At 40.5% G+C, this 15,485-nt stretch overlaps 1 protein-coding gene across 1 annotated transcript in view; it reads left to right on the top strand.

The window, feature by feature from the left end:
• LOC119777118 (eukaryotic translation initiation factor 3 subunit H) overlaps positions 1-15,485 on the top strand; it is an 85,556-nt gene that overhangs the window by 44,677 nt on the left and 25,394 nt on the right. Inside the window, exons 3-4 of the mRNA XM_038275915.1 lie at positions 684-851; positions 14,252-14,351. Of these exons, the coding sequence (XP_038131843.1) occupies positions 684-851; positions 14,252-14,351 (268 nt within the window). The remainder of the gene's footprint in view (positions 1-683; positions 852-14,251; positions 14,352-15,485) is intronic.

Raw genomic sequence — 15,485 nt, 5'->3', positions numbered from 1 at the left:
CCTCTCTCCTAGCTGTCCTACCCCTCTCCATCTTTTTTCTTTTTACCCTCTGCTTCTCACCTTCCCTCTCTTCCACTTTGTTCTTGTTAACAGCCTCACCAGGATAGGGTTGTACTCTACAGACTTGGTGTTAGGGGCCACAGCTGCCCAATCACCGCCTGATTTATCTGCCTCCTCCGGCCAGCCCGCAACAGATCCTGTTTTTGCCCGGCTGTTACTTAAAGCCAATGAGGACGGGTGTTTGTGTTCCGAGCTTGGAGGTGTCCGCCATAATGAAACGACCCTCTGTAATGTGGCTAGCCTTCTCCCCAGGAGCTGAAACATGCCTTTGTATCTGTCCGGCTGTTTTCTTCCTATCAGGATGCATTTACTGACAGAAAAGAAAGAGACTCAGACCTGCAATCTCAGGTTATTTCTGTTTTAGAGGTCCCCGCAATCCCTTGGTAACAGAAGATGAAGTTTATTTCAGTTTTAACACATTTGTCCTTCACATCTGAGCTGCTCATTTAATTCACCATATTTCTTTTTTCTCACATTTTCTCGCTGTGTTTATTTTCCGTGTCCACTTCCAGATGGCTGCAATATATTTACAGATCCAAACCGAAGAGTTTCTAATTCCAGCAAAGTTTCTTCCATTTCCCTTTCATCGCTCATGGTGTCCACCTCTCTCTCTCTTCTTCCAGTCCAATACCAGATGGAGATGATGCGTTCCCTGCGTCACGTCAACATCGACCATCTGCATGTGGGCTGGTACCAGTCCACCTACTACGGCTCCTTTGTCAGCCGAGCTCTTCTAGACTCCCAGTTCAGCTACCAGCACGCCATTGAGGAGTCGGTTGTTCTGATCTATGGTGAGTAGTCCTACTCTGAAGGTGAAAGTGCTCAAATCAATGGAATTGGCATTTATCACAACAGATCATCTGTTTGAAGAGGTCAAAAACATCATGAAAACATGGGAACGAAGTACCCGTCATTACAACCCGAGGTAATTTAAAAAGATTGGTGTAACTGAGATGAACAATTATTTGAGAGAAAGAAAAAAAAACGAAGTGAGGCAGAGTTCAAGCACCGGTCAGCAGCGGTAATGCTTACATGTGCTTACCCGGTTCAGTCTATTGCTTTCACTGGGAGGAAATGTTTTATTGAGCAATACCTAGAGCAGGAACACAGAGGTGAGATGTACCGCCGGGGTGTGCGCTTGTCAGCCGGCCACTCATAGACCCCACCAATGAAACATGTGCATGCAGGTGGAAAGTGGTTCCCGGGGAGTGGGTCAAGATCAGTGTAAGTCTCTGCTCCGACTCCCAGGGGTGTTGTTGAGTCATCAAAAAAATATCTTGTTTTGATTCTTTGTACATTGCACTTTCTTTCTATTTGCTCGGCACAAACTCTGGTTTCTATGGGAGCGTTGATGAAAGTCATTTAGTTTTTATTGTCAGGAATTTCAAAGAACCTCAAGTCAAATACAGGCTTTCTTTATTACTATATTTCAAAGAGAGGGGCCTATATATATATATATATATATATATATATATATATTTAGTATTTGTATTTTCATGTTAGACAATCAGTCTGCTAAAGATTTCTATGTTTTTAGTTTTTTTATTGTAGGTATTATTTAGAAGAGTCGGTTGTTTTCGAGGTTGCAGACGCAGCCTTTTAAAATATTAATCACAAACTAAATTTCGTTTATATGAGATTTTTATTTCAAATATTAAGAAAAGGCTGAGCTAAATTTTCAAGATGAGGGGAAAAATCGTTGTAGACATTGTTTTTTTTTCAACCAAAAAAAAAAATAAATAAAATGAAAGAATTAAATGACTGAAATCGTTGCACGTTACATTTATTATTCTGCTAGAATTTTAGCCTCCATCAACAGTCTGTCTTTTTGTCATTTTTTTCTTCTTCTCCAGGGTTGGCCTTTGTTTCATCCATCCAGCTTTCTATTAATGATGACTAGCTGGATCTCCTTTATGGAGTAGGGCATTCTCACATAGCCAGTCGCTAGCACCTTCATTCATGGTGTGCTTGGTGCACTGGTTGTTTTTAACCACACATAGATATTAGCAATTTGGACAATGACTGCCCTGCTGATTTTTATCTCGTCAACAGATTCTCCCTCTTTAAATGGGGATCTCTGCAGGTCCCTTACCCCCAGTTCACCTCCTCCTTCTCTAATCCGCCAGGGTTCATTTTTCTTTTTGTTACCTGAATGTTTATCACCACAGATCTCGGTGCACCTGGGAAACTAAAGTATCAAACAAGACAGGAAATGGTAGCTTGGTTTGTGCCCGTTCAATCTTTTTTTTTTTTGTTAATGAAAGTTGCTAAAATGGTCTGAAAAGTTGCTAAATATAGCAACAAAGTCACTGATTTGGTAAAAATGTATTCACCTGCCTCAGTGAGCTTATGGCACTCTTAAAGGTGACTGTTTTTGAAGTGTAACGGGCTGTTACACTGAAATATGCTGGCAAGAAACCCTGCCTGTCAGACTTCACCATGATAATTTATGAGCGTAAAGTGGGGGCGGGAGTTATTTATTTTATTTTTTCTATGCTAGACCATTATTATCTTTCTCTCTCTTTGATAATTAAGCCAGCTCCTTTTTCATTTGATGTTTTCTCCATAATGTAGGTGATGTTCATATCTCTCCTTCATATGGTAGAAGATAGACCCTGAGACATTGCTCTGATCCACCTGTAGACACGGAAATGCCGCAACGCATCAGAGTAGGAATGCTGTGTTTTATTATTACCTGAAATGGTTCAATGACAGACCGGCCTTTTGGGAATCCTTCTGAACCTGCTTTCAAAGCTGGCTCTCTGTCTGCTGGCTGGACAGGATCGCATCTGTTCACCTGCTGCAAGCGAGTCGATGACCGTCTGAAGGGCACAGGGTTCATATTATCAAGGCGCTTTTCTCACATAAATGTGCGAATAAAGAGATAAATGTGTTGGAGGGGAGGGCATCTAGATATAAAAGGGCAGAAACGGTAATAAAATACAAATATAGCGGCTTACGTTAAGTGTAATAGTCCACTACAAGAACCCTGCACACTTTATGGACCAAAAGAAAATGAAACAGATGTTTGCTTTCACTTTGCAGTTATGCTGTATTTTGTATAAATCGATTATGTAATCCCTATCAAATACATTGAAGTAGGGGATGCAGCATATCCTCCACCCACCTAAATGTTTTGGTAACTTTTGAAGATGTCTGCTCAAGGCAATGATTATCAGCATGTTTTTACCAAGGTATAATCTAAGATGAAAATAAAGTGTCTCTAAATGTGCAAACACACCCAATTCTGATGAATACTGAGCATAGCTGCACACACACATGAAGGAAGGAAGGAAGCAAACATGGTGGACTCTCTGGCAAAAAAAAAGGCCACAAGTCAAATGGCCAGAGGCTAAAAATAAATAGTTCATCAATTAGATAAAAGTTTGACAGACACTCCAAAGATTTCTTTGCAAAGAGACTATGAGACATAACAGGACTTTGAAATTAATTGCTGGGGTTTAGGGAGCAGATGAGTGACATAGTAATTACACTAACGAAATCAGTGTTTCTTTTTTTTATTTCCTCCTGACTGAATCTGATGTTCTCAGTCTGGCAGGCTAATGTTGGCCTTTTAAACCTCTTCTGTGCGGCATGTGTATGAGAAGCACTAGTGAGGAAATGTGAGGTAAGGTACTGTTAACCTTCTCTAACTAAGGTCAGCTTCAGGGAAGGAAGAAGGAAGACATAAACAGGATTAGCTGGGTGGCTCCTTGCCAATAACATGACACTAATGGACACAATGCGCTTCCATGTTCTGCTTTGCAAATTCTCCAAGAGCTGCTTGTAACTGCCGGATGACAATGCAACTACAGAGACGGCAGTACAGAGAATTAAACCCTTTCACCGATAAAACGTGTTGGTTTTAAACCCCCTGTGAGTAAATTAATGGTAATTTATGACCACTCCAAAAAGCAGAGTTCAGCGGCAGTATTTTACATACATCCCACGGATAGCTGCGCTTAATTAAATGAAACCGTTTAGTAGAACTGGCTCCTTTTTAAACCTGAATCTGGTGCTCGTGTCACACTGTTGTTACATTCTGATTGCAGGGCTTTAATTTTTGATCGTTTCATTCCTTCCTCAGATTAATGAACTCAAAAATCAAAGCAGTCGCTGTGACAAAGGAAGTTAAGAGATTTGAAAGGTTTAGAAAAGTCCAGAGCTGCACTGCCATCTTAAAAAACATAAAGGAGGACACTTTGAATTTCACCAGAAGTTCAGTTGGAGGGGACTTAAGTCTTTTAGGATCTACCTTTAAAAACATTAGTCTATCGGCTAGTGTTTAAAAATACCAGATAGATCTGAAGATTTTTTTTTTTTTTAACGGGCAGGCTGTGACTGGTCCTGCTAGGCAGCCAGTGGCTCTGACAGCCTTTTCTCATTCTAAAAGAGGCCTCCTGCTAATGTCAATCAATAATGCAGCACTTAACGGATCAAAGCACCCCAAAGGAATTTACATTATCTCTGCTTAAAGTCAAAGGGGAAACAAAAATTGATTTCTTTTTTTTTCGTTGTTGTTCACTTGGTCATTAGCTCACCGGTCATTTTATACCGATGAAAGAATCAATCAGCCCCGCAGCCATTGGGTAAATGGCTCCTGTCCGGTGACTGTAAAGGACTAGAGTAGGTTGTTAAGCCAGTTAGGTGAATATGTTGAACATGTCAGGTTGTTTAATAGATGAGGCTGACATGGACACACACAAGGGTAATTAGAGCTTTATGTGACAGAGGTAGCTTGACTCAGCACCTCAGTGGCTGTGAGGGAAACTGTCGTTTCCCCTGAATATCAAGCAGAACTCAACATCGTGCTTCACTTTCTGAAGAGAATATTGTTGAAAACTGAGGTTAAGTTAATTTGGTTTAAAAACTGAGACCCATTTGTTTATAAATTTATCTAAAAGCGAAACACTTCAGTTTATTTTAATGAAACTTTAGTTTCCCTGAAAATGTCAACTCTTTTATTGGAGATATGTCTTCCATATTCGGTCAAGGTTGGGAGAAGCTCACCCTGTGGTACAGCGGAGGTGTTAAAGAAGCCCAGGTTTCTCTAATAGCCATGTCTAGTGACTCCTATTGATGTGGTAGTCACAGATTTGTGACAAACTGTCTCACAGATATGAAAGCAATAGGAAATCTTCTTATTAAAGCAGTGTTGAAAGTTCAAAGCTCATCGAAGCAAAAGAAATCCTAAAACTGGTCAGTAGAATGAAAGATGAAGTGTTTTCCTGTTAGAGTGCTCCACTCTAACAGTGTGGAAACTTTACTCTGGGCTTCCTTCTCCACGCTGTTGAACCGGGGTTGAGGTCGCCAGGTGATCCTAAGATTTTTGGATCGCTTTCTGACAGAGCTGTCAAATTTTGTTAGCCTTTGTAAGACACTTGAGCAGTTTTTCCTGTACATGAGGTCTCCTGAAGTGCCAACTCCAGCTACAACCTGAGCATGTGAGCAGCGTGAAGCAAGCGGTGGAGTGGAGCCGAAGAAATATGGTGGAGAGCAGTTTTCAATTAAAAATGTTGGATTATAAAATTTGTAAAATAACATTTAAGTCTATTAAAACAAATTAATAATTAAATAGGAAACATAGCGAGGCAGCGAGGTGTTATGCTCACAGCTGGGAAACAGTGCGATAATTTAACAGCCAGTTAAATAAAACGATACACATGTATCGGTCACATCATGTGTCCCAGGGCCCTGGCATAATTGCATGAAGGAAATGTATCAGAAAAGGCCTTCTCCTGAAAATTTGAGCGAGCATGGAGCGACATCTCCGGATCGTCAGGAAAATTAAGGCGAGAGCAGAGCGAATTTTGAGTGGAGCGTCCTGGTGCAAGTTTGAGCGGTCCTCCTGAGCGGGAAGCTGTAATTGCGCGATGCTCTGCTCCGTTCACATGTTCTGGCTAGGACATGTAAAAATCCTGTAAACTGTTAGATTCACTTTGCTTCAAAATACTCTCTGGGTTGGAGTTACCTTTTTTCTAGTGTACAGGTGCTGGTCATAAAATTAGAATATCATGAAAAAGTAGATTGATTTCAGTAATTCCATTTAAAAAGTGAAACTTGTATATTATATTCATACATTACATACAAACTCATATATTTCAGATGTTTATTTTGTTTAATTTTGATGATTACAAATGACAACAAATGAAAATCTCAAATTCATCATATCAGAAAATTAGAATATTGTGAAAAGGTTCAAAATTGATGGCCCCTGGTGCCACACTCTAATCAGCTAATTAACTCAAACCACCTGCAAAAGCCTTTAAATGGTCTTTCAGTCTAGTTCTATAGGCTACACAATCATGGGGAAGACTGCTGACTTGACAGTTGTCCAAAAGACGACCATCGACACCTTGCACAAGGAGGGCAAGACACAAAAGGTCATCGCTAAAGAGGCTGGCTGTTCACAGAGCTCAGTGTCCAAGCACATTAATAGAGAGGCGAAGGGAAGGAAAAGATGTGGTCGAAAAAAGTGTACAAGCAAGAGAGATAACCGCACCCTGGAGAGGATTGTGAAACAAAACCCATTCAAAAATGTGGGGGAGATTCACAAAGAGTGGACTGCAGCTGGAGTGAGTGCTTCAAGAACCACCACACACAGACGTATTAAAGACATGGGTTTCTGCTGTCGCATTCCTTGTGTCAAGCCACTCTTGAACCACAGACAGCGTCAGAAGCGTCTTGCCTGGGCTAAAGAGAAACAGGACTGGACTGCTGGTGAGTGGTCCAAAGTCATGTTCTCTGATGAAAGTAAATTTTGCATTTCCTTTGGAAATCAAGGTCCCAGAGTCTGGAGGAAAAGAAGAGAGGCACTTCATCCACGTTGCTTGAAGTCCAGTGTAAAGTTTCCACAGTCAGTGATGGTTTGGGGTGCCATTTCATCTGCTGGTGTTGGTCCATTGTGTTTTCTGAGGTCCAGGGTCAACGCAGCCACATACCAGGAAGTTTTAGAGCACTTCATGCTTCCTGCAGCTGACCAACTTTTTGGAGATGCAGATTTCATTTTCCAACAGGACTTGGCACCTGCACACAGTGCCAAAGCTACCAGTACCTGGTTGAAGGACCATGGTATCCCTGTTCTTAATTGGCCAGCAAACTCTCCTGACCTTAACCCCATAGAAAATCTATGGGGTATTGTGAAGAAGAAGATGCAATACACCAGACCCAACAATTCAGAAGAGCTAAAAGCCACTATTAGAGCAACCTGGGCTATCATAACACCTGAGCAGTGCCACAGACTGATCGACTCCATGCCACGCCGCATTGCTGCAGTAATACAGGCCAAAGGAGGCCCAACTAAATACTGAGTGCTGTACATGCTCATACTGTTCATGTTCATACTTTTCAGTTGGCCAACATTTCTATAAATCCTTTGTTTTTATTGGTCTTCAGTAATATTCTAATTTTCTGATATGATGAATTTGAGATTTTCATTTGTTGTCATTTGTAATCATCAAAATTAAACAAAATAAACATCTGAAATATATGAGTTTGTATGTAATGTATGAATATAATATACAAGTTTCACTTTTTAAATGGAATTACTGAAATCAATCTACTTTTTCATGATATTCTAATTTTATGACCAGCACCTGTATCTCTTTTAAACATGTCTTCCTTCCACTCAACTTTCCATTAAAGCTATTGTCTTCCCAATGACTATGTTGGCCATGAAACAGCTAATGCATATTTATTTTTATCAGTATTGTGTAGAAATATTTATATTTTTTTGTCATTTAAAATCAAAATCACCAAAGGTTATATATTTAAACACTTGGAATATCTCTTATTTTAGAGTTTTGCTATTGGATCATTTCTAAGATTATTTCAGACTTCAATAATATAAACATGAAAACATTACATTTAAAATGCCTTTAAGGTAGACGTGATAAATGATTTGGGAGTTTGTGTCAGTGAACAACTGTTCTCCATCCGGTTTGTGGGAATTAGAAGCAACAAGCATTTTCCTTCAGGTTTTACTCTGCACACTTGGTTGTCTTGATCGGAGCCTCTTCTTGACATTTGCAGATCAAACATAAGTGCGCTCTGTTTTTGTTGCATACTGACCGACAGGACTAATGCATAAAATTATTGGTGCATCACATAGAAGAAGCGATCCTTTGTTAGCAGAAAAAGATCAAGGCTTTGTGTCTGCATCCAAGAGGCTCTTTAGAGTTCAATCAGGATCACTCAGTATTTTAATTCAGCCGGCACACTTCCTGTGGATTTAAAGGAGCTATCCTCATGTTGGCCTTTCCTGCTCTCACCGGGTAAGAACTGAGACTTGCTGTCAACTGTCTGTCTTTTCTGGGACTGGCTAATCTGTAGGCAAATAGCTTGTCACGACTGACTTTTAGAAAGTGAATAAATAAGTCTAAAACCTGAGAAAAATTGGATCTTGCTCACTATGTGGCTGGTTTGAGTTGGATTTCTATATTTTCCTGAATATTCAGCATAAAGAGGAGAAAGATTTAGTTTTATTTTCTTATAAATTGTCTTGATAGGTTTAGCAGGGATTTCATTTTTGTCCTGTTATAGCAATTTACAGGATTCTGTGTAAAACTTCTCTGGTTTTCATTGTTTCCAAGCAGACAGACTTAATCATTATATTTCCCTTTTATTGATTAGTAGCTATAGCTTCATGAAGACCCACTGGCTTTTTTCCCTCCTATTTTTATTTAACTAGTCTTCTTTATATGGTTTTGAAAACACTCTGGATCCAGTAGTGGTTTTCTTGGAATAAGAATCCATGGAAACCGGATGCTTTGGGAGTCAGAAATACAATTCTCATAACCTAATTAGTCTATAATACAGGGGAAACCAGTGAAAATATATTTGCTATATAAATTTGCACAACAGAAGAGAGATTCACCATGCATATTTCAGATCCACCACTTGTAGTCTTCAGTTTTTAATTAATAGCTCTTGTTGAAATTCACAGATCAGTAAAATAGTTCATATCAGGGGTCACCAACCTTTTCAAGACTCAGAGTCATAGAACAGGCTACAAATACTGACCTATGAACTGGAGGTTTCAGCATTCATCTGAACTTTATAGATAATAAACATATTTATAATTTTTCTTTCTAAAAATTGATATGATGAAATGCTATATAAATGATGAAAAATAAGAGCAGCAGCATAAAACTTCAAGCTTAGTTTACTGGTGAATTGTTGTGTTTTCAGAAGATGCTGAGGGCCCATGTGGTCCTTGAGGGCAACTTGTTGCCCGCGCACCACATTGGTGACCCCTGCTTTAAAGGTATTTGGCATCTTAAAAGGTAAATATACTAAGTAAATAAGCTATTGTGCTGCAGTTTATGGAGATTTTTTTTTATGCAAGTCTCATGAACTCTGGCCAGCTTTCTCGTTTCTGCTGTAGAAAAAAAAACCCCACATCATTATTCTGCCACCACCATGGGTCAGTGTGGAGATTGTTTGTTTTTCTCGGTGTTGGTAAAACCCAAATGGAATTCATGATCCACTTCTTACAACCAACACGTTTCCTATCTCCAAATTTTCCCACCTGGGCTGTTGCTATCTGCTGCCCCTTTCATAATAAAAGCTTTTATTTATTATTACACTGGATTTGCTTCAGGGGTTGTTGGATAAAAAGAGGCTTAAAATAAATTCAAGCCACACTTTTCAGTTGTGTTTTTTTTATTTCTAAAAAAAAAGAAAACATTTCTCCTTCTGTGTTGGCTCATAAACTTTATAGTTCGATTAACATAGATCGAAGTTGGAGTTTATAAAGTGACAGAAAATGTAAAATGTCTGAGAGGCATGACTGCTTTTGAGAGACACTATTTCTCTATAAGGAGGCTGCGATGCAAAGTCTGCAGTTCAACTTAAAGTCTGGCTTCTTGGAAGAAAACTTTAGCGATGAGTGACAGCTCAAGACTTTCTTCTAATACTTTGTCATAAGTAAGTTTGCAGCATTTAGAAACGAGTCTTCAATGAGCCACTTTTACTGTCAGTAAGAACAGAAGGCTCCTGGTATCGGAGCGATTATAATGTCTGGCTGATGGTGCTGGGGACAGAGGACAGATACAAACCTTTGTGTTTCATTAACGGAAACAAAGCCTGATTGTTATTGTCATGTCATTGAGTTCCATTTGCAGATCCAGTAGTTAAACTTGCGTAATGGCCAAGGAGTTAGAAAGTGAGCCTGTGAAACTTCATCATTAGACTTTTAGTTAAAGGGCATCTTTAGGACATAATTAAACCCTGGATATTTCACTAGGTGACATATCCCAACTATCTAACTATTTTAATAGTGTTATAACCTTTACATTGTGATTGTATGCCAGTGTCTGAATTAGACATGGATCAGTGTGGGCTTCTCACAGTTTCCGCGTTAAAGTAGAAAAAAATAACATATCACAGCAGCATGGTGTTAACACTGAAAATGTGTTTTTTCTGCTTACCGTATTTTCACGACTATAAGGCGCACTTAAACGTCTTTTTTTTCCCTCAAAATGTGCGGTGCGCCCTATGGTGCGGTGCGCCTTATGTGTGTTGTAACTGCGACTTTTGAGACCACCTCATTGAGGAGATGATGAAAGAGTGGCTGAATGTAAGGAGACCAGGTGGTTTTTTTCCACCCCTCACCATCGCTGTTAATATGTAACTCCATGCGTGCCCATCTCACAGCTGATGTGAAAAACATGGGGAAACAAATTAACGCTGCTCGACATCGGTGTGAACCGGACCCAGCAGGTGCAGCAGAAGCAGCGAGTTTACATGCAAAGTCAATGGTTGACGCGCATATAGGTGCAGCAAAAGGTCCCGCAGCGCATTTTGGTGCAGCACGTCGGGAGCGTTTAAGCATCTGAAGCGCCGCGCTTCTGCTGCTCGAGATGGAAAAATTGAAGTTTTGCTGCTGGACGCGCCGCATCAACCAATCAGAGAAGCTGATCTGGGAGCTGCCAGCGAGACAGACACAGCGCTCTGATGACATATGATATTAACGCAAATGGAAAAGGCTGGATGGATGCGTGGCTGAGGCAGGTGTATGTGAGAAGACTAGGTGGTTTTTTCCACGCATCACCATCGCTGCGTGCCCATCTCACAGCCGATGTGAAAAAAAGGTGAATCAAATGAACGCTGTGCTCGCCGTTATCCCGGGGGTCTGACAAAGGAGCTTCAACCGCTCGACATCGGTGTGAAGCGGCCGTTCGAAGTAAGGCTGCGAGCGGCGTGGGAGCGATGGATGACCGACGGAGACCAAAGTTTCAGGATAAGAAGGCAGCGCCGGGCAGATTACGCCACAGTTTGCGGATGGATTGTAGATGCTTGGACTAAAGTGTCTGCTGGCTCTGTTGTTCAAGCTTTCGCAAAAGCAGGCATTATTTCTGAGGAGCTGCGCTGCACGGAAAGTGACTCTGACAGCGAAGAAGGGGAAACTGGCATGTCTGATTTAGTGCAGCTGTTTTATTCAGAAACAGAGGATGATGACTTTGATGGGTTTGATTAATACTTTGTAATAAATACATGAATAAAGCACAATCATACTCAGTTTTGCTCCCGCTGTATTTTTCTCCCTGAAAACTTAATTCAACAGCATCCCCGGCGCGTCTCCTCCTCTTCACCGCGGTGGCTGGCAGGTGTTTTTTCATCTAAATAATCTAAATCTTGCAGCTATATTTGCTGTGATCAGTGGGAATAAAGTAGTTTTAATATGTTTTTAAGTGAGAAAGTCCACCTGAAAACTTAATAATTGCAGTCAGTTCATCCAGATTATCTATTTCTGTCGGAGGCGCTCAGACCCCCACATACCAGCGGTGCGCCGACAGGAGAAATTCTTTCGTTCACCGCGGCTGCTTGCAGGTGTTTTTCATCTAAATAATCTAAATCTTGCAGCTATATTTGCTGTGATCAGTGGGAATAAAGTAGTTTTAATATGTTTTTAAGTGAGAAAGTCCACCTGAAAACTTAATAATTGCAGTCAGTTCATCCAGATTATCTATTTCTGTCGGAGGCGCTCAGACCCCCACATACCAGCGGTGCGCTGACAGCAGAAATCTCTTCATCAGCAGCCTGTAGGCTGGGCAGCCTCCGGGTTCACCGCGGCTGCTGGCAGGTGTTTTTCATCTAAATAATTTTAGCTGCAGGCACCAGGATACCGGCAATAAAAGCGAACATATTCCGTCAGCAGGTTTCAGGATTTTAAGTTAATTTAGGAGTGACCACAGCGCTGTGTCATCTGCGATGTCTCTGTCTCACGGCCAGCTGCCAGGTTTGATTAATACTTTGTAATAAATACATGAATAAAGCACAGTCATACTCAGTTTTGCCCCCGCTGTATTTTTAAATACGCAGTAGAGCTATTTAAAGGTAGTAGAGGACTTGTACCTGTATATAAAAAACGCGCCCTATAGTCCGGTGCGCCTTATGTGTGTGTTAAATACAGAAATGGGACACATAACTGAGAGTGCGCCTTTTAGTCCGGTGCGCCTTATGGTCGTGAAAATACGGTATATCCAGATGCAATCTGCAGAAGAATAAAAAACTTTCATTGATTTTCTCGCTAATGAATATTCCACAGTTGCCAGTTGGTGGGGTCATAGCAAAGAGGAGGCGATTGAGATATCATAGAAACACAAAGCAGGGTCAGTGGATAGACGCAAAGGTCGTTAACTTTCTCAAGATTCAACTGCTGCTAACATTCAAACTTTGTGTAGCCTTAGATCAGCCCATTGCCTATATGTATAGAGCCTTACAGAACTGGTTCCACTGTGATGCAAAGTAGGGCTGATCAATAACAACAAAATCTTTTTCATTTCTGAAAATTGCAATAGTTTTGTTTAGCATGTTAAAATCACTTTTCTTTTTCTTGTATCAACTTTACACTCTGATCCAAAGCTTTATCATGTCTGCACTAATATTACAGATTAGCTGAAGGATTTACTGGTAGTTAGATTACTTTCAACTGGCCCAATATATTCATTTCCTTTATGAGACTGCTGTTGGGATTACCACTGGATTACAATATACTTGGTAGCTTTTTAGAGCAAGAGATATAGAAGTGTAGATTATGTCACTAAGTGGACTCTAGAGCAATGGAGGCATGTTCTCTGGAGTGGTAATCCAAGTTTGCTTTGACAGCTGGCAGGAGAGTGGGACTCCTGACAGATTAGTGTCGGCTGCGAACTTTGGTATAGAGAGAAATATGAAGCAGCCTGTATTTATTTATTAAATTTCAGAGTTGGGGTCTCAATAAAGGAACTCTTGATGTTATTAAAAAAGATGTTTGTGGAAAAAAAAAATAAAAATAAAAAATGTACTTCTGATTCTGGGGGAGCGGGTTCATGCAATAAGTAGGCACCATATTAAGGGTTGTGATGCCAGATTAGTGTCACAATAGCAACTTCTCAGTTTCAACCCAGATGGTTAATAATCTGTCCAAAAGCAGAGAAATAAAAAGCCTTCTTTCTGAATAATTGGTGATTTTGTTTAAAAAAGGTCTCATTGTGGTGTGGTGTCTTAGTTGGTTTACCAAAAGATCTTAATGCTGCTTTTAAAGTCAGCAAAGACAGCCTAAATGTAGCCTTAGCTAAACCTAAAATGAGTTGGAGCTGAGATTATGAGCCATCCCTTGTTTTCCAACATCAGTGTCTGACCTCAGAAATACGTTTCTGAAAGAATGGTCACATTCTAAATGCATGCATTTCTAATGGCAGAGTTGAAGCTGTTTTATATGCAAATGATAGGACACAACGTGCTAAAGGATTAATGTGGTTATCATTTAGGATATTATTCAAGCAAACATGTCTGATTACAGCTTGTAATTCAAAGGAACTGGTCTAAATACATTGATTAGTTTTATTTTTTTCCTGAACATGTTAGTGTAACTGTATTATTGTGTAATATGAGACATAATTATTTAACAGGACCCTTTGAAAACCTTAATACCAGACTGTTGTACGTATTTCATCACATCTGTCTGTTGTAACATGGCTCACTTTCAGACAAAGTAGATATAAAACACCTTAAGTCTGCAGCTATGCTAACTTCTCCCAATGGCAGGGATCAACTAGACGAGGCAGGGAAGAAAAAAAAATCTGTAATTGACTGTTTTGACAAAGCTTAACAAGAATCATTTAAACTGAACAATGAACTCAAAATATTATGTTTGTGAAATACAGGTAATGGAATTCATGAATTTCATTTCTCTTTCTGATTGTAGATCCTATAAAAACAGCCCAAGGCTCCCTGTCTCTCAAAGCCTACAGACTTACCCCAAAGCTGATGGAGATCTGCAAGGAGAAGGACTTCACACCCGAGGGGTAAGTAGTTTAACACATCAACACTCTTGTCTCAACAATTCGTTTTGTATGTTTCCCTGTCCTCACGTGGCCAAACATTGCTCAGAGAGATGTCGAATTAAAACCGTGGCTTTTTCGGCCCTTTCTGCTTGGGTTTATTTAGCGGATGCAAATGCAGCCTCCCGCGTCCACAGGGGGAGTCATTTAATGGCAGCTGGAGATGGACGCTGATGATGCTGCTGATGATGATTTATCAGCTCGCCCTTGCCCGTCAAAGAAATGTTCCATGTTTACGCTTTTTCTGACCTCAAGGCTTATCGTAATTGCTTTTAAATTGCGGCTAAAAATGAACGTAATGAGGGGACTGTTTTCCTGGCAGTTCACTGCAGCCGCTCAGATGGACATAAACACACATGTGAGGAGGACACAAGGCACATGTTCAGACAAGCACAAGCCTTATCTGTCCAATAATAAATTCCCGGAGGCATTAGGTGACAGACTGCTCAGAACCTCCCCATTTGCATTCTGACTCCTACAAAGTGTATTTACGGCTGGAGGGACTCTTTAACAGCAGGATTTTATCGCTCCTTGTTATTCCCATTTTTATTTCTTTACGTTTTGTCTCTTTGCCCCCCTCCGTGTTTACCTGACCCGGTGTTTGGCCGTTAGTCAGGTTCCCTTTCTCCTCTGCAGCATTTCATTAGTTCCTGTGATTTATTATAGCTTCAGTCTGACTCTGTCAGTGTTTCCAATGAGATGAGGACCAGAAAAAGACAGTTGAGGACAATATCAAAGCAAAAGGACACTATTTTCTCTATTTTCTTCTTTTAGAAATCATCCGAACTTTCCGTATCTTTTTTTTGTGACTTTTCTGCGACAGAAAACTGTTAAACTTCGAGTGTCTCCTCCATATCTCTCTGTCAGTCTTTAAAAGTCCGACTCCATTATTCCTATCTGTATTTGAGGTTTTATAAGCGTGCATACGTTGTTCACTTGTAAAACGGAGAGCCAGGGAGAGAGGAGGGTTGAGTGGACAGCTCCCTTTGAACCTTCCTCCAGCACCACAGGGCCATGCAGGCAGTGGTCAATAGTGTCCACTTCAGCACACAATCCAAAGCATCAAATTAGTCTGCCTGCGGAGGGAACCTTTGACTT

This window comes from Cyprinodon tularosa, unplaced genomic scaffold (genome assembly GCF_016077235.1).
Source record: "Cyprinodon tularosa strain WSP-4 unplaced genomic scaffold, ASM1607723v1 ctg98, whole genome shotgun sequence".
NCBI lineage: Eukaryota > Metazoa > Chordata > Actinopteri > Cyprinodontiformes > Cyprinodontidae > Cyprinodon > Cyprinodon tularosa.
This window is presented reverse-complemented; position numbering and strand designations above follow the sequence as displayed.